The 25,097-nt window shown below is 43.6% G+C and overlaps 1 protein-coding gene across 1 annotated transcript in view; it reads right to left on the reverse strand.

The window, feature by feature from the left end:
* The window catches only part of STPG2 (sperm tail PG-rich repeat containing 2), a 2,754,965-nt gene that overhangs the window by 2,461,222 nt on the left and 268,646 nt on the right, over positions 1-25,097 (reverse strand). The window contains exon 3 of the mRNA XM_086961953.1: positions 12,230-12,382. Coding sequence (XP_086818079.1) covers positions 12,230-12,382 — 153 coding nt within the window. The remainder of the gene's footprint in view (positions 1-12,229; positions 12,383-25,097) is intronic.

Consider the following 25,097-nt stretch of genomic DNA (forward strand, 5'->3'; position numbering starts at 1 on the left):
GTGGGTGTCTGGTTGCAATGGGCGTGTTGGGCAGGGGTTGGAGCCCGGGATGTCCGCAAGCCCTAGGCCTGGGGTTGAGTCGTGCAGCAGAGTAAGCAGCAGGGGCCTTCTGGCTGGCGGGGTCGCGGGGCGAGAGTGGTTTGTGCAGTGTTGTGCCGGGTCATCGACCGGGTGTCGGTTAGCAGATGGGGGAGTTCTTTCCAGCGGGGCCTGCGGGGTCGATGGCTGGTGGCCGACACGGGGGCGTGTGTTGCCATGGGTCCGTGGCAAGTTTTGGGCCCCGCCCGTTGACGGGTCAATCATTAGGCCTCCGGGACAGCCCCCCCCCTTTTTTGGCATTTCGGGACTGACGGCCATGTCTAGGGCACCCCGTGGTGCTCGGTAGCCTCAGTAGTTTACTGTGGTTGCTGGGCAGGACCCGCTGTCTTGCCGTGTGGTGTCCTCTGCCGGCAGGGTGGCGCGGGACAATTGGAGTTGCATGCTTTTCGCCGGGGGTGGGGTGGGGGGGTCCGCAGGCATTTGTTGGCAGGCATATGAGTCTCTGCATTCTTTACCGCTTAAAATGAAATGTTCTCCGCCTGAATGCAAGCTATTAACGGCCGGAATTGATCTTGCATAGCGGATGTGCATTATCTTGGAGCGGGTGAGTGATCGAGTTATAGCAGGTTAGCCTCTGGGCTGTTCGTGGCCCAGCCGGGTTCGATACAAAAGAATTTGTGGCGGGAGGGGGCCCGGTAGTGGTGCGCCTAAGGCCGGTTTTCTTTCCGCCAGGGCATTGGGGCTCCACGTAGCAGCACCATGCTTTGTATTCCGAAATCTAGTGTCGCGTTAACTCTTCGCTCATGCTTTTAGCAGCTGAGCTTGTCGCCGGAGTTTAAACCTGGAATTAATTGGCTGGGTAGGATATAGCCTAACGGCTAGGGCAGCCGATCTCTAAGTTAGGGTGCCGAGTTCGAGTCTCGGCAATGAGATCGTGTGATTCTGGTCAAATCACTGATCCCCTGTGCCTATCAAAAATCTAATGTGTCCTGGTGTCATGTAAAGCGTTCCGATGCCTGCGGGTCACGTTTGTGCTATGTATAACTCCAGCAGAATAGTTCCTCCCACAACAGTTTCTCTTGCCGCCGCCTAAGTAACTGTGTCCCATACTCCGCTCGGCCATTTCGGGGAGGGCGTACATCACTTATCAGTGGTTGTTCCGCCAGGCGCTGCTGATGTTAAGACGGCAAATTATTAGGCTCGGGTTGGCGAGTGCAAGACGCAGACCACCCCTAGCCAAGCTCCTCATAGGTGGCCCTTCGCAGCTGATGCTTTTTCCACAACAGGAGCTATGTTATAGGCACAGACGCATTATCCACGCGAGAAGTGCGTGCTGGGATTGCATAGGGATTTTAGGGCGAGGAAGCTGCTGTCCGGCCAGGACCGGATGTCAGTTTTTGGCACAGAGGGCATCCTGAAGAGCTGTGCTAGCACACAATGTCTTTATTCAGCATTGGTACTGACTTGGGTCAGAACATACGTTTCTCAGTATAGCACGATAGCCAACAGCATGCACCGCAACAGTTTCCAGATCCTTTCCATCTTGCGGGACCTGTCCCCGGAAAGTGCCTGCAAGCATAACTCATGTCTAGTAATGAGTGCACCTTTCCTGCAGGTTATGCTCCATGCCGTAAGAGCCTTAGAGGAACTTCTCCACCCACTGTTATTATCCCTATCTGGTATATTGTTAGACGCGTATAGCCATAATGCGGGTACGCCATCCCGCGCCATTATTTCCTCGTGACTTGTAATAGAAGCCCATGCAAGTTTTACGTTATGAAGGTGTGGCTTCATCAGGACAAATTGAAGGAACTGGTGCAGGGAACCCAGTCTGCAGCAACCCAGACCAGTAGTTCAGGGTACATAGGATGTCCCTGAGGCATTCCCCGTGGCGGTGCGCTGTTTCATCCTTCGAGCAGGCAGGCCCGGCCAGCCTTTGCCCCTAGCGAGCCCGCTCGATGCACGTGAAGCTGGCTGCGTTCCGAGCTTATGCATTCGCCGAGTAAACACTACTGATGCTTTCCTACGCGCGATGGCGGAAGGGAGTGGCAGCATTCTCCAGCATCATTTCGCGAGTTCAAGCACCGTCTGGGCGGTGTGGCTTTCATGTGTCAGGAAGAGCGGTTACTGGCCTTTTCTAAAATCGTATGCGATCTTTTACGTTCCTCGGGTACCACAGGTGGTGTAACGAGTGCTGGGAATCGCAGCGTTCCGCAAACCGATTAATGGACGGACTCTGCCTGATCTTCCCGGTCGCTGGTTGCGGGTCACGCGCATCGACTCCTCGTGGAGGCTGCCCTGCCCTCCGCCCCCGCAGCACTCAGTCCCAAGCGTATGCCATGGGGCTTTTTGACGGCATGGTCGTGCTGTACTGCCAAGCTGGGTAGTCAGACATTCATGCGGACCGCCTGTCAGCGACGCCGGCTGCACGACCGTGCCCTCTGGGTAACAAAGAACAGGGAGGTAGCAGATTGGCATGCATTTACGTCTAGGTATTCCACCACGTGCGGCTGTGTACTGCCCCAACCTTTTTGGCAGGTTAGGCTAGAGTGGTTCGATATGTTCTTTTGGTCGTGGTTTCAGGTGCGAGCTATCTATTGCTGGCGGGTGTATATTCCAGAGTGCTATTAGGTGTTTTTGCCACTTGGTGGCACGGACCTGCTTTCGTGGGTTCTCATTTGCCGCCGGCTTGTCTCGTATATGGCCATGTTTGGCCTTGGCATGATTGTGTGAGTATGCTGGTGGGGAAGAGGGCAGTGAGCGCCATGACCCCCCCTTCCCTGGTTGGGGTACTCGGATGTACCTTGCACGCGTCGCTCTTCTCGCATACTCACGGTTTGCTACTTTAGCATCTGGTGTGCTTTCGACACCTGCACGGGTGCCCCCTGTGCCTCCGTGGCGTTGCTCGTGGGTGGAGTGTCCTCCATTTGCAGTGTTGTACCTGGGTGTTCTTTGTGTGCTTCCTTGTCATGCACACAAGTCGCTTTTCCTCCTGCGATGCACCGCTGGCCACCTCTTGTATTTGGTTGGCACGATTGTCTCTTTGCCTCATTGGAGGTGGCGTTCGCTTTGTGGTTTGTTCACCTGTGATGTTCTCGTGTTGCGTTTCAGTTCATATTGTGAGGCGCCTGTCGCCGTCGGGTTAGACAGTGCTTACTAGAAGGGTTAAATAATTAAGTGTATAACGGGACAGTTTTATGGTCCCTGGATTCTAAATGGCCAGCAGCAGGTGCCACGGGAGTAGTGTTTGAAGTTCGTCTGCATGATAGACACATGGATTTAGGTGCAGGATGTTTCGACCTTTGTCCGGACTTGTGGCTGCAACCCCTTTTGGCAGCTGGGTATGGGGGCTCACGGGTGTGTGCAAAGGGTACGCACGATGTCCAGCCAGAGTAGTTTGTCTGCTTGCGCCCCCCCCCTTTGCGGGGTCTTGCTATTACGGCCTCCAGGACGGCCATCCTGCAGGGTGAGTTGGAGCGTTGGGTGTGGGTGCAGACTGTGATTAGTTGCAGGCCGAGGGGGTTAGAGTCGCCTCTTAAGGGTTGGCTCAACTCATGTGGGTGCCCACAGCATCGCGAGCTTAGGCCTCTATTATGGTTGGGGACCAAGGTATATTATACAACGATGATGCAATGAGGGCGCAGGTGACTCATCAGATTGCGCAGCGGTTTTCTTTTGCTTGCGGTTTTCTGAGCCCCAACAAGGGGTGATGCACTGACTTTGGCATTCGAGAGCAGTGTGAGATGTCATGTGTACTGCTTGCAGGCTCGGGCCAGTATTGCGGTCGTACAAGCTGGGCACATTGAGGGATCCATGGTGGGGCCTGGAGCGGACTCGTCCCCTACAGGGCCATGCCGTTTCATCGCGGCTATGTAATTTTCCCTTGTGCCAATTACTTGGTCGTTGTGGCCTTCCCAGTCATGGACTCAGCTGCTTGGGTAGGTCTTGTTGTTAGTGCTCTGCATGCTAAGCAGGGGTTCGGTCACTCCTCCTGCTCCCATCAACAGGGTTTCCTCGATCAGTTCCCAGCTTGTTGGTAATGAAAAACAAGCGCAAGCTTTAGGGGAGTTGTTTATACCCCGGTCAGCGCCGCGCCTGGAGGCTGAGTTGTGGGCACTGTGCTCTCCCCCGGATATGGCATTGTTAAAATACCCAGCGAGTGCCCGTGAGCGCTTGCCCCTGTGCACTTGGCTTTCCTTCTGTGCCTCGTATCAGGTATCAGCCTGTCGTGGGCAACTTTGTGCCAGAATCTTTCAGGCCGTGTGTAGCGACAGGGTAATTTTAGTGCCTTTTCAAACTGGTGGTGACTATAATCCACTGCCATCTCAGTCCTAGTTGCATTTGGGTTTATTTGTAGGGCTTAACTATGTGCTTTGACAGGGTTCAGTGCCTTTTTCCGTTTTCTTGGGCCTACAGGCCCGAAAGCTAGAGAGAAGCCACTTTGTACCTCTGCCTCGACTGTCCGAGGCGCTTGCAGAGTAAAGGTAGTGTTTAGAATTCATCCTGTTATTCGCTAGTGAGGAACCGGTCAAGACTGGCTCTTATCAAAGGAATGTGTTTGTCTCCCCAGCTCTAGACGCAATACGCAGGTGGCCACTGTGGAATGCGAAGGGAGCAGGGGACTGGTACAGGAATTTGGTGGGAGTCGGCCTAATACCGGAATTTTCCATAGAGAAAGAGAGCTCTATATTATCAAGGAGCGAAGAGATAGAGAGGGAGAGCAACGTGTGGAGTAGACCGAAGAAGTTGGTCCAAAGGCTGGTGCATAGAGACTGATACCATCAGCTAATTGAAATCCTGAAACGAAGAAGGAAAGTGACTGAGGAGCCTGTAGTGACATCATACAGGAGTGGCAGAGACTGAGTCCAGAAGAGGGTTCGAGTATTTCGGAACCAGGGCAGCATAGATGAGGCGTAGCAGTGCAGACATGTATTTGTGAGCCATAGAGGGAGAGCAGAGTCCCGAGCATATTGAAGACAATGCGAGAGAGAGGGATCAGCTCTGCTGCTGAAATGGAAAGACACACGTCTAAGGTGAGGAGTTCTGAGCTTAGTGTAGAATATATCTAATCATTCATGTTTATTCCCCTTTTAGGTTATAGGTAGCAACTAATTTAACTCATGTGTCTTTTGCTCATTCTGTCATGTTTAATTGTAGAATAAAGATTTAATGATAACTATCTTTGAATGTTGTTTTTTTGAATGGGATTAACCTTTCCTTTTAACGAGGTGCTGTAATACAGAAGGATGGGATATGCCCTTCTCAAAAGGTAACTGATGATGGGGGGAGAGTGTGAACTTCATTTGGGAAATAACTTTTAAAGGTGAATACCCATTAGTGTCCCCATTAGTGTATATCGTCGGGAGACGTTAAAGAATCGTCGGGAGACGTTAAAGATATCGTCGGGTGACGTTAAAGATAAAGAATCGTCGGGTGACGTTAAAGATATCGTCGTGAGACGTTAAAGAATCGTCGGGTGACGTTAAAGATATCGTTGGGTGACGTTAAAGATATCGTCGGGAGACGTTAAAGAATATAAGATGAGGTAATTATAGGATAAGATATGGAATCCATTAGATGTTAGTGGTATGTTTGACTGTATAGGCTTGTAAATAGCTCTTTTTCACCTTCTCAGGTGAGTATTCTAGATATCTTGTAAATAGTGGCCTGAGAAGAGTGTCGTCACATGACGACTGGGTTAGCCACGGTTGGTAGGCTGTCTGTTCTGAGAATCCGGTCGTTACACCGTGGTAGACGGTCAGGTGCGTGATTGGTTAGGCCTCTTGTGAGGCATTTTTCAACAAATATTTTTTATATATAACGCTAAGAGGATATAACGATAGTGTCAGCGCTGCTGACGTTGGAAATAGGTCACAGCCTCAGGGAGCATGCTGCGATGGTGGGGCAAATATTTTCCCATGGCCTAACGAACACTATTTTGACCTTTTACATGACTGGTGCTCATATAATCTCTGCCATCGGGCTGAGTACACTAACCACATTATAAACATCTTCTGTTTTCCTAGTTCTAAGTCCGCTTCTAGAGCTGTGGCGTTCGGCCACTTTCTCTCCTCGCTTCACCAGCCTTAATAGTAGTGACTTTAGTTCTCCTATGTGCCTGCCCCCCATGAGCTGCATTATGCAAGGTATCAAACATTCCTCAAAATGAGCCCCATGAGACCAGCCATATGCGGTCTTATAGTGGTGGATGGCCGGGAACGTGGGCCACTTTTTCAACGTGTTCCCAGGCGGAATTGTGATCTCGACCCTGCTGGCAGACAGTCACACACAGGAACGTAGGTTACGCAAGCGATGGTGACACTGGTGCATTTACTGGTAGCCGTCACGTTGCATAGGTAGCACACAGCGTGTTACAAGTGAATAGTGATAGGTGCTTGTTACTTCGAGTACCAAACACAGGTAGAGGCATATTACTGCTGTTAGTGACAGACGGTCATACAACAAGAACACACTGGGTAGCCCCTTCCATAGTCTAGGCAAGTGAATTTCCAATACGATAGGTCTGCCATTAGATATTGGAGAGGGCATGTAGTACCGCTGGGAGTGTCTCTTTAGGAGGAGATCTTTGAGGTCAGTTTGTAGGCCCATGTCACGATCATACCCTGCATCAGGCGCTGGAGGTACGCAAGCTCTTGCCCACCTGGACAAACTAGTACTCGTAAATGGCTCACAGGCTGGGCCTGGTGCGTGGGGGCATGGTTGCTCCCTGTCTCATTGCTGTGATACAGATTAGTATATGAGGGGGGGGGCAGGGCTTCTAATGGGTGTTTTTATCTCTAATGCAGGAACCAAGATGGAGAGCTGCCCTACCCTGGGGGGCCAACGGATCCATCATCCAGTATAAGGGTGATAGCACATGGGGGCAGTATGCTAGGGTCTGGGACTCTCATTGGTTCACAACCGGTGTCATTATGTCCTTGTGTAGGGCAAACAGGTTACACCCCCTGGTAGTATCACAGTCTTAGTCAGCTGGGGTATCGGAGCCTGGCAGGTAGCTCCGGTACAATAATCGGATGTTTGCTCTTATAAATATACGGATGAGTCTGGGCATGTTGTTGCTTTACTGGGCATTAGTTGGGGACATGCTGCCCTGATGGGACAATTGTTGGTCTTTGTTACATTAGCATCTGTGGCTTGTTGTCCATTTACATTGCTTACTTTAACAGCAGCAAACTAGCACAGATTTAGAACACCCAAAGTGCCTTTCATTGGTTTCAGTCGACTCCCTCAAAAAACCTGGACATGAGCCAAAATTGCGGAAATCTGCCGGGACGCCTGGTCACCCTGCCCATTAGTGAATAATATTGAAAAAAAAGGGGCCATGTTCACAAATTGGGGCAGTTTTAAACTTAGAAGACACACTGTATACTTATTTTGAAAGGTCTGGAATTCCTCATGGATTTGAGCTTGCAGCAAGCAATTTTGTTTTAATTTCAGAGAAATCGACAGGAAACACTGTCCCAACAAACCACAGAACAGGCCCATAATCTGCCTAAACCTGTCCCACACACTGACCTGTCAGACCAGCTCGCTGAGCACTACCTGTATGCCCTCCCTATAGGCCAGTCTGACCCTGACGACAGAGACACGTCAGTAAAGATGGCGAACCCCAACAATAAGAGGTCTGCTAAAAGTTGAAACAGAAGAATGCCTTGTAGCTGGACATGCCCCTATCCTGTGCCAGCTGGCATTACTTACACACCAGCAGCGGCAGTCTGGGGCTTAGCATACTTACACGGGTGGGCTCAATAATAGTAAGGGAGTGTGAGGCGACCTTGCTTTCATGAGTACCAGCCCGGATCTGTATTCCTTTGAGGGAGGTGCCAGGGGTGAACACATGTCTTGTTGCTCGGCAGACCAGCACATAAGCGGGGTATCCAGATCTATTATACCTTCGGGGGTTGGTAGCATCCCTGGCTAGGATGGACACCATCTCGGCAATCCGGCCATCCCTTAGTCACCCTGCTATTGTACTCCCATAGACTCAGCTGGAGCCTTTCAGTCAGATGGTGGTTTGGGCATTAGGAAGCTCGTGAGACAAGCAGCTTACACCAATTTTATACAGGAGTGGCCGTCCGCCGCCAGCTTCACCCTGAAGCAGCTGTGTCTTGGCCTTGACCGATATAAAGGATTCAGGTAACAGCTAAGGCCACCTTGAGGGGAACGGTTTTCACCTCTCACCGCGGGGTGGCCCGTTCCGCTACCCGGCAGGAAGCATTCCAGCATAGGATGCAGGTAGGCAGGAAGCTAGGTAGTGGGGGGCCCGGACGTTGACGGTTGCCGCCGGCCTGGCTGTGGCGGAGTTACAGGGCGATCCGGAAGCAGAGAGGTGCAGCACTGTACCTCAGCAGGCACATAGGGGTGCCAGAGCCTGAGACCTGGGGCCTCATGGGAGGTTCCGGGAACACGTGTCAGCGCACGAGTAGTCCTTCAGGCGGTTGCGGGCCTGTGCAACCGGGGGTTTGCCTAGCTACGCCCCGTAAGGGGCGTGAGTATAATCTTAACCATAAGGGGCAGCACATAGGTGGTTTGCCACAGTGCTGCCTGGCTCATCAGGAGGGCAGGTGGCGAGAATGCGGCCTGCCCTTGGATCGCCCGTAAGATAACCCACTATGATTACATAACGTTGTATGTAATAAACCTGCAGCATTTCTTCCCAAACTAACACTGGTGTCTAGTGTGTTATTTGCTGGATGCATGCTTATGTTGTGGGGTGGGGGTTCCTGTTGCCATGATGTGACTATGCCCCTGAGATGCTCAGGGTTTAGTCAAGTTTCAGGGATGTAGGTTTCGTGTCAGGGCTAGATGCCGCTTTCTCACAGGCTCACACCCTATTAAGATTTCATAATCATGTCATTTTTACTATGCCCAGCTTCAGATATTTCTTTTCAGATTTCCAAGTCACCTAGAAAAAGTTTCCCATGAACTGGCTAATATACAATAATCATATGGATTGGAAAAACTGGAAGATGTCCAAATTAGATTAGGTTTTTCAGTTTGGGGGAAATATCCCACCCCCAAGTTCCTCCTGACCACACCCCCTCAGTTTCTTGTTTTACCGGATCTCACAAGAGGGTTGACTGTTTTCTAGAAGAAAGTAACCTCTGTGACAGCGAAGACAATTTTTCATGAATTTCCTTCCCATGTTACTAGGCTCAGCATTATCAACATGTTTTTCCACTGTCTTTCTCCAGACTTTGAAAGACATCCTCAAGTGCCCATTTGGTCATATGTGTTTTAGCATGAACTGTGATCTGGGTGAGGGAGTTGAGTCCTCCTATTGTAGGTCAACTACTGACGCATGACTTTTTTAGCTAGAAAAAAACTTGAACATATGTTTGGACATTCCAGTCATATAATGGTCTTTCTTTGGCCATATTATACACACAATGCCCACATACATGCCATGTCTTGTCTATCGACTTTTCACTCTGGATGTCATCTTAGATAATAATCTCTCCAAGTAACAAGATATTGTTACATATGTTTACTGCCAATGCTTGTGCTAACTGTTTGATTTTACAATTTGAAATTATTGCAAAACCACTACCAGTCCCTTCATGGTCTAAGCTGGAATACTGAAACAGGCTATATTGATTTATCTATGAGTTGTATAAACTACTAGCACCTCCAATGATGCATCCAGAACCTTGTGTGGCCTGACAATAAAATTTCACAATTGTCTGCCATAGGCTGTCTGAATGCATAGAAAAATGTTTAATGTGAGATGTTTAAAATATCCTATGTACAAAAATTATGAACAAAGATAGCTATAAAACATATCTCACTTTTAGGCTTTTTTCAAAGTCTTTGGGATCAGCCAAAAGGATAATTCTTTCAAATAACAAATTAACAAGGAACTTGTCACAGTGTCAAGACTTAACAATCTCTCCAGCTAACTTACAGGATACATCACCAGAAAATTTGATATCAGACAGTCATATAATATTCTTGCAGCTATTTTCAGGTTAGCCTATGATTCAAAAGTAAATTCATCCTAATTTGCTTAGAGTTTCATTACTTTGAGAAATACACTGTTTGCTTATCTGGGGTTTATTTGGACCCTTGTTAGGAACAACGCTCTCAGTCACTAACCAAAGGGCACGTAGGTTTGATGCTGAGACAATGATATATACAAACTCTGTGTGTTAGTTCTTACTATGAGATTCACCATTTCAAAGCGATTGGTAGTCACGATGGATCGAATAAAGTGGCGGAAACCTTTTAGTGAGTTAGTGACTACATAAGTGATTAAGTGACTGGGTGGCATGGTTGGATCATATCGTCATGCAGATGCCATGATGTTACTTTGTCAAAATCAATTACAGAAACAAAAGTGACTGGATGAAGTGCACTCTACTGTCCTTACCAATTCCAGATTGTCATATCTAGACAAAAGGTTAAATCCCATATCTATGTTAAGGGCAAAAATATAAAGAGTGGGTGAATAAAACTTTGGTATTAAGCAAAAAAGTTTTCAGAGCATGTGAACAGTAGCATGATTCTCGATTGATACGTTCAAAAAACATCTGTGATATGGCTTGGTGCTGGGTTACCAAGCCCTTCCCCATCCCTTCCACATGAATGGGAAACTAATGCGGGGGTTACAATGACACAGGGCTTTTGGGGGGGTCACTGCAGATGTGCGTGGATGACTGAAAACCAGCCTACTATTACTTTGTTCTTGAAATTCTTTTTATTCAGAACAGTGTTAAAGGCAAGTAAGCAAATGAGAGAAATACTTGTGCCAACCGTTCAAATTCTGAGAAGGACAGATTACAGACACAAATGGGAATAATGATAATTTCTAGTTTGTTTTTTTCAAACTGGCCTTCTCCACCTTCTAAGACATATAATTACATTGCTTGGGGTAGGAAGGCTTATACATGAACAAAAGACCGTTTGACCTGTAAGTAGTTTCAGAAATGTAGCGAGAGGGAAATCACAGCTTTTGACCAATAAAATAAGTTCTGGAACTATTTAGTCATAACTTAATAAAGTAGAAATAGAGGGGCAGATTTACAATGAAAGCTGCGCCGCACCAAGTCACTTTCAAAGCACAGGGATACAACATATTTACAACAATATGTCACATCTCTGTGCTTCCCCCTGTGCTGGAGCACAAACTGCTGCCATTCGCCGGCACAGGCACCCTTGCACCATGGTGCAAGGATTTCTGCATCGTGGGGAGATTGTTTTTGTCCAGGAAGGGGCACCTTCCTGCACAAAAATAATCACTACATGCATTTTCCTCGTTCAATGTGTGCTGTAGAATGCAGCACGCATTGAAAGAGGAAAAAACGAGGAGAAATCAAAACATTTCTCCTCGTTGCGCCTCCCTACGCCTTCCCTGGGGAAGCAAAGCATTCAGACGCATTTCCAGATTTACGATTCATCATAAATTTGGAAATGTGTCTGGTTCCATGAGTGTTGCTGTGGGAACACCCACAGCAACAACCATGGAAAGCCCCTTCCCCGCAAAGTGCTGCGTATAAAGGGGCCATATTTACAAGGACAGGAAAAGTCATACAGGGTGGCATTTCCTGTCCTTGTAAATATAGAGCAGAAAAGTGCTCCACCAGTACGTCACAAAAAGTGAGGTACTGGTGGCGCACGGGGCTTGTAAATCTGCCCCAGAGTTGGGATATTAACAGGATAAACATAACCTGTCCTATTACTGGCCCAACTGGGTCTCTACCTCCTGCACAAATAAAGATTTCCAGAACTTTTAGAGGTTACAGATGTGTACAAAGAAAATAAACTAAATGTTGTCTATTGCTTTGTGGCAGTGTGGCTCCTGACATATAGAAGCTCTTACCACGTACTTAGACAATGTATGCCAATGCAGACCAGATCCATGTGAGATTTTCCGGATAACCAATGACTCTGTAATTGAATTTCATTTAAATTCATTGGATCTGGATGTATTTTTTGTGGATGTGTCCAGCTCTCCTAAGCCTAGGTTGGGCATTCACCGACTAACGCTAAGAATTGTGGCCTTATAATACATTTTCCTCCCCTCCTCGAGATATAAAAACAAAAATGCTCTAATACAAATAAGACTCTGGTAACATACTAATGTTAGCTGCCTGTTTTCCTAACTCTTTTGTTTGCTCAGTGAGTATGAAGAAAATGGCAGAATAATCCATGGGCACTTGCTTTCACCTACCAACTGACTGCGTTGTCTCAAGCCACATACGCTCTGGCACCTATTAATTGTATCCAAGTCCACGTCATAGGTTCCAGGTCCAGGATTGGAAGAATGGGTCTCCTTGAATCGTTCTTCTTTGTTCTGCAGAGTCTGCCCTCCTTTCACATAATCCTGGAACACAGAGACACAAGACTAAGGTAAGAATCTGCAGCAACAATTACTTTGCATTACCTTTTCTGGTTTAGAAAAAATTACAGTTCTGTACCAGTAACATCAAACCATAGCAGCCCTCAAATTATTTACCTGCAATTCTACAAACAGCAAAGAAGACACAATGAGAACCAAAACCCACAACGATTTGACCCCAGAATGAGGACCTCATTTAGAGTTTGGTGGGAACAAAGATTTCTACGATTGCTTGCGGTAACATTAATTAGGGAGTAGAATCCTCTGACTCAAATCCCTCTCACAGTAATACAGTGGCGGAAATTCAGATGGTGGACTGTGCTCCCTATTTAGAAATTGGAGGATTTTTAGCTCCCTCTAAAAGAGGCTCTATGGGAAATGTACTCAATCATTAAGCTCAGAAAAGGTTGGCAAGCACCCACCTATATAGAATAAAACGTATATATCTTAAATGCGCCGGAAGACAGAAAATATTAACATGGCTCAGATTTACCGGAAATGGTCTCAAGGAAAGGGAGAAAGGAGTGGGGTAGTGTATAGTTTAATGAGTTGGGGGCATGGCTTGGCGCCCGGGGAGCACGGACGCGCTGATGTGAGGCTCCCCGACCAGCGAGGCGTTAACGCGTTCAGGGACTGAGCAGCAGGCATATCTCGGAGGTTCCTGGAAGATGAACACTCGCTGGTAAGGATGTTTCCCCTTCTGGAGCGCATACCGGTACATTTTCGTCATTATTTTAAATAACGCACGCATCTCGGAGGTCGCGCATGAATCGCCGCCATTTTGTTTGTTGCAGCGCGGGAGGAGCGCTCTCTACTCTCCTCAGAGAAACCCCAGTTATGCCTTTTAAACAATAACTTCATTGTGCCTTCAAAGTGCTCCAGTGTTCTAGCTGTTGTCTCTGGAAGCGAGATGACCTTATTTGCCCTAATTTGTTGTTGTTCTTGTAGAGCTGCTTACCTGGTCGCCATTTTGTAAACTTCATTGAATCCCCTGAGGTCTATGGCTTGTAGCTGCTGCTCAGAGGATGTTGCTCTTTGGGTATTCTTTGCCAATTAGCCTTTACCAGCGCCTGCATCATGGTAGCTAAGCATTAATTAATGCTTTTTTCATCATTCCTGCGCTACACAGAAACTCCCTTTTTCTTGCAAGACGGTGCTCTGACTCAGCTGTTCAAAGTGCAACAAGTTGATTATCGTGATGTCAGCATTGCAGGAGTTAAGGATGTGACAGTTTTATCAATAACCTGCTCCCCGTCTCTCAGTTACTGTTTTGGAACACTAGCTGACTCTGTTTCACCTTCATCTCTTATTGTTGTGGTGATGTGCATAATCTTTGTAGTGCATATCAATGAGTCTTTGGTTTTACTTATGCCCTATTGTAAGTATCTTTTGTGGTACATCTTTGAATTTTTCTTCTGGGTAATATTCTACAACTGTGATTCCACCTATGCAGGAACAGGTGCACCATTCATGACTCACTATTAGGAGGTGTAGAAGACAATTCTGTTCCATTTTAGTCATTAACTGTTCTTAGAATAGTTTGTGAATTTTCAACATTATTGTAATTGTCAGTTTAGTCATACACTCTGCTTAATCCTTTCCTCTTAAGTTGTATATGTGCCTCCTAATTTCTTTATTACAAATCGATGAGCAGAACAAAGGGTAACCTATCTACTAATTTGACTCCTAAACGTGTTTTTATTAAAAATTCAAGAGTTTTCTCTGAGCTATCTAAGCTATAACACTCAGGAGTCATTGAAATGGACCAAAGCAAATCAGATATGGATCCTGTACAACCATTATCAGGAAAGTCAAACGTGAAACCCCTCAAGAAAGACCCTCCTTCCCCGCCCAAACAGACCTCTCTAGTTTCCATGGAATTATTGTTACAGGATATCAGGGCCCTCAGGCCATTTGTTGAGGAAACTAATACCAAACTACAAGCTTTCTCAGACACTTGGTTACAGCTGGATGCTAGAGTTACAACTGTGGAACAAACTGTTTCTTCATTGGATGTTGTTGCTAAAAATTTACCTCTCCTGCATTCTCAAATTTCAACGTTACAAAAACAAATTGAGGATCTTGAAAATCGTAGTAGGAGAAATACTTACGCATATATGGTTTAGCAGAGGGAGCTGAAGGTGCAAATCCTATTGACTTCTTCAAATCCTTTCTTCCCAAGATCCTGCATTTGCCTGATGATACTACATTGAACATAAAAGGAGCTCATAGGTTAGGTCGGATTGCTCCTAACACTGCATTTCAACAGAGGCCAAGAGGTGTCATCTTGTATTTTCTAGAATACACTGACCTATTAAAAGTCCTGAAGGCAGCTAGGGCCCTTCAAAAAATTACATGGTCTGGTACCACTCTATTCTTTGCACAAGATTACTTCAATGCCACAGCATCCTGCCGTAAAGCTTTCCTTGATATGCGATCAGATCTTCGTGCCATGGGTGCCAGATATGGCCTTTTTCATCCATGCTTGTTTAAAGTTACTCACAACAATAAAACAATGTCATATGAGGATCCAGCGCGACTGCGGAGCTTCATCAATGCTCATACACCAGTTTTCATGGACACCTCAAGACCATCTTCTTCATCTGTTACTTGACTCTCTTAATCCCTTTAATTAGTCACCATTTTGTTTGCTCTTACTTTGTAGCTTCCTGGTTGATATATATTCTCATTGTATTCATAGATTAATGTTCTTTCTGCTTTCACGTTAATAATTTTAGATGTTGCTCATTTTTATTGTTCATTTCTTAGCACATATGTGTTACCTCATTAACTCTATTTCTTCTTACCTCCACAGTCATGTTCAAGTCCTGACGTGTTTCCCCCTGGTCTGTCCCAGCACTCACTGAACGTTTCGTCTGTTCCAAGGGGTTCCACCTACCCCCACTTTTGTGTTCCCTTCTTGTAGGTATGTCATTTGCTCTCATTTTTGTCTTTTGTTCCTTCTTATCTTTTTTCATGTCTTCCAAACACAGTGTCCATTACACTTTTGCCTCGCACTTTCTTCTTTTTTGCATATTCTTGTTTGTCGTTGTGATACTTATTTTATCTAATCCCATGCCCTTTTCTCATTTTCTTTTTAAACTCACTTCCTCTCTTGTTGCTACTCTCCTCCTTTTTCCCGGATTTCGGACATCTAAACTTTACGCCTTTTTATGTCTTCAATTTCCATTATTCCTATACTTCATTTCTTTCTTTACACTTATTCTATCCTTTCCTGGCTTTGCTTATTTACTCTTTATATTTTTCAGTACCCTAAGTTTGTCTCAATTTCTCTTCTTTCTTCTCTATATCCTAATGTTATACAATTTTTTTACATTATACCAACATTTTGCAATGTTAACTTTTATTATTCTTTTGTTGTTTTTTTTCTTCTCATTGTATTGGATTGGTATATATTTCTGTTTCTGACATTCCACTTTCATTTCTCATGCCACTTAAGTTAGTCTCATGGAACATTAGAGGTCTAAATTCCCCTATTAAGTGACAAAGAGTTCGTCTCACTTGGCTAAATTGAATGCTGATATTGTTTTTCTTCAGGAAACCCACCTAACAGATACTGAATCTCTCAAACTGAAAAGAGGTTGGGTGGGTGAGGTTTATTTCTCTCCAGGTGATGGCAAACAAAATGGTTTTGGCAATACTATGTCGCAAATCCTTGCCAGTTACCTTAGTTTTGCAGGAATCAGATGAAGATGGGAAATTGCTTATTGTTAAACTTTCATTGAAGGGTGTTGTGGTTTCTCTTCTAAAAGTTTACACACCTACAGGTGGAGATGCTTCCTTTTGGTCTACTTTGGCTCAGTATACTTCTCAACATATGGAAGATAATTTTATTCTGGCCGGAGACTGTAACCAGGTGTTTGACCCCTTCTTAGATAGATATTCAAAAGTGTCATTTGTACCCAACAAATCACATAAGTCTTTTACTCATACTATACATCAACACAAGCTGCTTGACGCTTGGCCCCTTTGCAACCCTGCCAGTAGGGAATATTCCTTCTGTTCCTCAACTCATCACACCCAATCGAGAATAGATTATGTTTTTGTATCTCATAACATTACACAATCCCTTACACATGCTGAATTTGGCCCTATTCTTCTATCAGATCATGCACCGGTCTCCATTGGTTTTGATATACTCCCTAAAAACAACACTCCTAGAAGATGGCATTTTAATAATGCAGTCCTTTTAGATCCCAATTTTACTAAAATCTTTACTTCATTCTCCACAGAAAACTTTGAGAGGAACAATACGGATTCCTTATCTCCAGCAATCATTTGGGATGCCTTGAAACCATCAGCAAGAGGCTTCATTTTAGATTACGTTGCAAAGAAACGAAAAGTTGAGCGTAAGATAACTACAGATCTTCTTCAAGAGATTAAAGCACTATAACACTCATATTCTACATCAAACTCAGACGCATGTCTAAAATCCCTCATCAAAGCTAAGTTGGAGTTTAACAAAAAATCAACGGAAGACGCTTCACTCTTTTTACTAAAATGTAGCGCAAAATTTTACGGTGGTAAAAATAAGGCAGGAACAAATCTAGCCAATTACTTAAAGATACTCCAAAACAAACTAAACATTAAATCTATTTTTGAGGAGCACTAAGTCTTAAAATTAAAAGATACTGAAATTTTACATGAATTCTCTCTTTTTTAAAAATCTTTATACTCATCAGAAAACCAGCCTACAGACCATTTACCATCACAATTCTTCTCCAACATCCAAAAGCCTCAACATACCCCTTTAGATCTCTCCCCTTAGAATCAAACCTATCCCAGCATGAACTTTTAAAAGCTCTTCAGATTCTCAATCTGGCTTTGTCAAAGGACGAGTCATTACAGATAACACACAACTCTTTTTTGATATTTTATCCAAATCTTCTCACCTTGACCATCCTCTGGCGGCAATCGCGTTGGATGCCGAAAAGGCTTTTGATAGAGTTGAATGGAAATATTTATTTTATACCCTTAAATGGTTTGGTTTTGGTCCCAATTTTATTAATTTAGTGTCTCTTCTGTACTCCAATCCCTGCCCAGCAATTTGTGCTGATGGATCGATTTAATCATTTTTCGACTTAGGCAGAGGGGTGCATCAGGGGTGTCCTCTTTCTCCTTCTATCTTCCTTTTTAATTTATCCTTAAAACCATTTTTATCCAAATAGCGTCAAAACCCAAAGATATACGGATTTCATACAACTAAGTTCATATCAAACTTGCGGCCTATGCCGATGATATTCTTCTTTTTATGTCTAGACCAGAAGAATCAATTCCAGCCTTTTTAACGAGGTAAATTCCTTTTCGTGCAAATCCGGATATAGGTAGAATAATGATAAGTGTGAAATGCTACAGCTAACGAAGCATACTTTCAGTTCACAATTTCAAGCTTCTCAATTTAAATGGAGCCCAAATCATATCAAATACCTAGGTTCATACTTTACTTTTTCAATTTCTGAAACAATATTATGTATAAATAAATGCCTTCAAAAGACTTAACTTCTAAGTGGCATCCCCTTTATTTGTCATGGTGGGGCCGCCTGGACACTATAAAGATGATGTTGTCACCTATAGTCTTGTACACTATTTCAAATATCCCAATTCCCATTACTTCCAAATTAATTTAAAAAAATCAATTCCATCTTAACCTCTTTCTTATGGAATAACAAGAAATCTCGACTGTCTTTATTGAAACTAATTCGTCCTAAAACAGAGGGTGGAGTTAACTTTCCAGACTTTCAGGCTTATCATAAAGTTTTCTTATTGCGTCAGGCATCTATGTGGCTGCTTGATTCTGTAGATGACTGCCCTTTATGGACTTCTATTGAGCGCCTGTTTAGGTCTCCTTATTCATTCAATGAATATCTTTCTTTTTCACGTAAGCCGCAATCAATTTCTACTCCTATTTTGAAGCATACTTCCAGATTACTCGACCTACCTCCTTGTTCTGCTCTTGTATCAAAGGATTCCTTTCTAAATTCCACGATTTGGCACAATAAAGATTTAACGATTCGTAATAGACCCCTTTATAGGAGGACTTGGAGGGACAAGGGTTTGATATGGATCCGTCAATTGTTCTTAAATTCAGAATTTCTGCCCTTTGACGCGCTCATGCAGACATTCAACTTACCAAACTCCTTTAGTCATAAATACTATACACTTAAGCAAGCTGCATTGGAAGTCAATTCTCATCTCCCTGACACACCGCCCTTTTCCATTGGATTAGGACCTTCTTCACGACTATACGCCTTGCTATTAACCAATCCCAAAGCCTCTACAATTTACAAACACCTACAAGGTATTGACATTGATAGACAGAATTTATCAAAAGTAGGGGGATGAGGAAGAAAAGTGTCCGTTTCTTTCCCAAGGATTGGATATAGTTAATCAGAAAAAATGGACACTTGTTACACCTTCTAACCTTCGGTTCAAAGGATGAAGAGTACCCTCAAAGACTCAATGCTGTCATAGGTGCGGTATATGTGGTTCATCCGGCCCGCATTGAAGTTCCGGCAGTTATCATTGGGTTATCTTCTGTGTGTAAACTGCCAGCCTCACCTGAGGCACCTCTGGGTTATTTGGTGCAGTGTCCAGAGATATGAGGGTTTCCCCAATATACACAGTGCAAAGAAAGAGTGACAAAAAAGGTGAAGTGCAAAAAAAATTTTTGTTTTTTAAAAAATGGAAGTTACCCCAAGGATTTATTGAGGGGTATGTTTCCACTGTACGTTAAAAATTAGAGTATACTTGTGCAGACCGGGTTACTGGGTCTGTAGGTATTTATTTATTTATTTATTTATCTGTAGGTATTTATTAAGAAAACGTCGACATGTCCAAATTTCCAAATGCTGTTTCTAAACGCGCGTAAAATAAGTAACATTCAGTTTTTGTTGCGTGCTGAACATGATAAATGTAATAATGTTTTGCTACCGCCCATAAACAGTGAGCGTTTTGCTTAAATACAACTTGGCATTAAAATCCTGCTCATTGCCTCCCCTCTTGCTTACCAATGCGCAACATATATTTCCTAAGCGCATAACAATCTGTTCCATATTATACATTTGTCATCCTAAACGTATGACCAATACTTTTCCTTATGTTTCATAAAGAGGCCTCCTATCTCCTTGCTATCAGCTAAAACTGAACCCTCCTACCTCACTACTCTGCCTTATAATGCAAAGCGCTACAAACTACTCTGCCTTTATAATGCAAAGCGCTACAAAAAACTTTGTTTTTACTATAAAACATTGTGTATCTACATTACCCCAAATGCGAAGAGAATGTTTTTGTGACTATTGACATGTATTTATATAAATATCATGTAATTTCTTTACAGATAATACAAAATTGATAAACAGATACCGCACAAATTGTGTGAGTATACCCTGCATGTTTTTTGTTTTTTGTATGTGTATTAGTCCTGACGAAAGCTCCACAGACCCCTAGGGCCCAAGGAGCTGAAACATGTCGACGTTTTCTTAATAAATACCTACAGACCCAGTAACCCGGTCTGCACAAGTATACTCTAATTTTTAACGTAAGGTGGAAACATACCCCTCATTAAATCCTTGTGGTAACTTCCATTTTTTAAAAAACAAAAATTTGTTTTGCACTTCACCTTTTTTGTCACTCTTTCTTTGCACTGTGTATATTGGGGAAACCCTCATATCTCTGGACACTGCACCAAATAACCCAGAGGTACCTCGGGTGAGGCTGGCAGTTTACACACAGAAGATAACCCAATGATAACTGCCGGAACTTCAATGCGGGGCGGATGAACCACATATACCGCACCTATGACAGCATTGAGTCTTTGAGGGTACTCTTCATCCTTTGAACCGAAGGTTAGAAGGTGTAACAAGTGTCCATTTTTTCTGATTAACTATATTGATAGACAGAAGACAAAAATTGAATCTGCCTGGGAAAAAGACTTTGAGGTTTGCTGGCCACTCCTACTTTGGAAAGGCATATGGTCCAAAATACGAAAGACTTCTAGGGCAGCAAATAACACACAAACATTATTTTTTGTTTATAATAAGCTTTTATTTACACCTGCCATTTTATGCAAGCGTTTTTTAATCACTCCGGACACATGTTGGACTTGCTCTTCCCCTAATGCGGACCTGTTTCACATGTTATTCATTTGTCCACAGGTGCACACTTTTTGGAAGCAAGTATGGTTACAAGTTAACTCGATTTATGGTACTTCATTCCCTTTTTCTGTTATTCATATATTTTTGGACAGTCTCTCCTCTATCTGGGATGGGGATTCCCTCAATGTAAATATTATATATTTATTATTAACGCTTGTCTTTCAACAAATTACTGCTAACTGGAAAGACTTTTTGAAGATTTCATACAGAGCTTGGTGGTACACTGTTTGCCTTAATCATAGATTGGATACATCCTTTGTTTATCTACCTCAAATGGCTAAAAACCGGGTTGACTTATGGTCCCCTGTTACAACGTTCATTGACAATAGTGCCAAACGATGTTCTCTGCCAATACCATCTCAACAAGAGGTTCCCAAACCACCCTGATCTCCATATATTTTCATATGTTTCTGTCATATTTTTCATATCGCATATATGGTTCATTTATTGTATATTGTTTATTTCTTTGTTTTTCTTCTTTGCTTGGACGTCCAATTCCTTTATATCTACATAACAAGCTTAGAATATGGTATTACAAGTTTATAGTATATATTATGTATGGACACTTGCGTTTTCTTTCAACAAAATTAGTTGAGAACTAAATATTTTAAGGATTTAAGAGTAAACCACAATTTGCTCAACTTTTAATTCATTTAAATACTGGCCAACTGGGACTGATATTCTTTACCAGGTGCTTGGGCCAGTAAATTGGAATGTTCTGTACATAAGGCAGTAGTATTTTGTGTAGGTGATGTTCACCAGCACTCATTTTTGGGGACCAGGACTCATTTGTCATAATTAAATTCAGAGCCAGAGTAAGACAAAGAAGTTCAGAAAAAGAGAGAAAGGAGGAGAAAAAGAAGAATAGGAGAATAGTGACAAAGGAAGAAAGAGGGAATGAAAAATAACCTGCAAGAGAGAGATATAGAGACTGGAAGTATAGGAGGTATGAAGAAATAGGCTCAAGATATCAGATCTTGTTGTGCAGATGCAATCTTTGATGGCGCCTTGCTCCAATGGATTGCTAACTAAATTTCTATAGATTGATTGTCCATAACACTGACTAATCATATATTATGTTCGAGCGAGCCAAAAAAGATGGTCACTTGTCCTATGTTTTAAGGATGGCCACAGTTATGGTGATTAATAGAATCAGGACGTCAAGGATCAATATTTCTCTTATAGACCCATTGCACTTATAAATGGAGAGATGCAGATTCTTGCCAAGATGCTGGTGAAATACTCAAGTAAATTTATGGCACTAATGATAGGAAGCAGCCTTTACCACGGCGGCCGAACCACATGCTGAAGTTATGAACGCAGCTGTTACAAAGAACCATGCATTCCTATAGCACGAATGTCGTTACAACGACATGCCCTAGGAAAAGTGGCATTGGAATTTAAAGGCTACTGCTTTACCTACTGTTGTGCAAACTGGAGTTGGATTATTAAATTATATTGCCCCAAAGTCTAACTCTTTCCCTAAGGCCTATCGTTTTAACATATGCGTGGTAAAGGAATGTGCAGTAAAGATGCAATCATTGTAATGGTCTGCAGAGTGATGGCATGCATGGTAAAGGCATGTGTTCTTCTGGCAACTGATGTTGATAGACCCCCCAACCAATCAGGGGTTTTCTACCAACATGGAGTATGAGGTTGAGCCTCAGACAACCATATAGTTGCAAGGATTACATGAAAACAATGAGGGAACCTGAGGAGGTCCTTCATTGGACACAGCCCAAGCCTCTACTAAATGGGCATATTTGATTGCAATCCACACAAAATGGGATTTGGCCGATCCTTTTAATCTTGGATCACAATGCTGTATGTAAGCCAGGTAGCTGTGGAGTAACTAAATGGTGTGCTATCAGAGCCCTTTACATTGAACCGAGTAAAAAGATATGGGTGCCCTCTACTCTTTTATCTCCCTTGCTCTGGAGCTTCTGACATGCTGGGTTATAAAATAAGTCTCAGTCAGATGCCTCGACTAGGAGATTACATGGAATGGCAGGATCTGCCTGTATGGAGATGATATCCTACTTTCCATTGCTTAACCAGAAATTAGAGTAAATCAGTGTTACTGCCCTTGAATGGTTGGTGCCCAAACCCACAGTTCTGATGGTACTTTAGAGTAGAGGATGGATTATAACTTTAAATACCTGGGTATTCCTATCACAAGAGATAAATGGGTACTTTTCAGTCTTACACTTTACCACGTGATCAGCAAATGTAGAAAAGATGTGAAACACTGTCAAAAGCTGCTCTGTAAAAGCATATATTTACTTAAAAATGTACCCTAAAGTTTTGAAAAATCTTGAAGTAGAAATAAGTACACTGGTGTGGGGTGGTGTACCCTTTAGTGTTTCCTGATGCACACTCAGCTGAGGGATTATGATAGTGGCATAGCCCTACCAGACATCTGTAAGTATTATTGAGCATCAAAATTGATGGTGGTAAATGGCCAACTCTTTTGAGCTTTGGGAGAACAGTCCCTTAGAGTAGATAGGATACTATAAATACTTGGATTTGTATAGCACTGCTTATCACCCATGAGGGTATCCAAGCACTGCCCATAGGGATGGGGATATTAAATGATTTGCCCAGAATCACAGGACGTTGAGCCGATGTTGAGGCTCGAACTTGGATCCAAAGTCGGCACCTCTGGCTGTTATGAGGACTACGTGCTACCCACTGGCATGTATGGAAAGGGATGGTCACAGTACCTGCGTAATCAGACATTATCTGTTTGGAAAGGTATGGGAGGCTGGAAATACAAACCTTAGATGAAAAGGAACACAGATAAGATGAAACCCCTTAAAGTAGTATTGTGTATGAAGGGCTTTACTAAGTGGGATGTAATAGGAATAAGCACTTTAGGGGACGTCTGTAGGAAAAATGGGTTAGGATCTAGTGTTTCCAAATTTTTGGCTTACGCATGCCCTAAATGCACATGTAGCCTGTGATGCATCAATTCAAGATGGCTACCCGATCGAGAGTCGATTACTAGCAAATGTATTTCCCCAAAAACCTGCCCTCTTGTAGTTCACACTGGTAAAAACACACCTGACATATTAAGCAAACTCAGAGCGAATTGGGAAGCTGAAATGAAAGAAAAATAGGATATTGAATGGGAAGACACATTCCAATCACCGACAGAGGTAGACTAGGGCAGAGTTTAGATTGGTTCATCTCAAGATACTATACAAACTATACTGCATTAAAACCTGCAATTGAGGTTTGGTAGAACCAACACTGACCTGAGTGATAGGCCTTGTGAGCAGGTTGGGGGTGTTATTTGCTCAATCTGGATGTGTCTTTTGGAAAGAGGTCCACAGTTTCCATAGAGAGTTGTGCGAAACTCAAGCTACTGGGCATTTGGAATGATACACTTCCACTTAAATAAAATAAAATGTTCTTTGAGTTAGGACTCATGATGAGACTTTGGAAAATTGCTAAACTGTGGAGTCCTTTTGGTGAGTGGTAATCCATTATGGCCACAGGTAAGTATATCTATGAGAGAAGGGGTTGGCTTAAGAAATTCAATAAAATACGGGACTCATGAAAGAAACACTATGGGCTCACATGACCAGACACCTGAATGCATTTTGAGACTTTAATGACTCATTTCGTGTGGAGAGCGATTACCTGTGATGCTTGAAGACAATTGATCCACATTTAAAATATTCAGAAACTAGGTATAATATAAATTATATCCCTAAATGTTGATACTTTCCGAACGTCGACATACCACCAAAGGCTGTGCCAGGAAGTTACGACACCCAATAAAATGTGCTTAAAGTTCAGTTTTTTGTCAAACGACACCCCTAGAATTAATGCTTTACAGCCAGGCCCGGTTCCAGGAATTTTCATCTGGATGAGCCAAGGGTTTGTTTGGGTGGGCCAATGTGTGGCCAATTTTTGTCAGTTCTTTAAGATAGCCTCCAACCCCAAGATTTACATCATATCTTCTTCCAAACAGGCAAACAGAGCATCTAGAGAGTTATTTAAGAGTAAGAGCTGATGTCTATACTCAACAGCCCAACTCTTATAATTTTCAGCAGGCTAGGCTTAAGCATCAGCACCAGGATTCCAAGCAGATTGTAATAGTAGTTCAAGGTTAAGGAGGTCCCTTTAACCATAGCTAAGGCTTGACATTTCCCATTAGGAAAGCTGGCCTGAAAGCTTCACCCGGGCTTGGGGTTGAGCCTTTAAGCCTGCCTCAGATTGAGGTCCTGTTGGAAATTCGAGCCCATAATGAGCTGAGCTATTATGTACCTTCTGAGTGCCACCCTCAATCTACCCAGTATGTGGCGTTACAGCGAGAGCTTCCAACTTTGGAAGTGAACAAGTTCGGTTTGAGTCTCGGCGTTGGATCAACATCCTGTGATTCTGGGCAAGTCTCCAGTGACTAAAAGAAATTAATGTGACCTTGTATAATATAACTGGTGTTCATGTGAAGCGCTTAAATATCTCCAGATAGAGTTCACACTACATAAAAACAGTAGAAAACCTGTGAGGTAAAAACA

The sequence above is a fragment of the Lissotriton vulgaris genome, chromosome 3_1, assembly GCF_964263255.1.
Source record: "Lissotriton vulgaris chromosome 3_1, aLisVul1.2, whole genome shotgun sequence".
NCBI lineage: Eukaryota > Metazoa > Chordata > Amphibia > Caudata > Salamandridae > Lissotriton > Lissotriton vulgaris.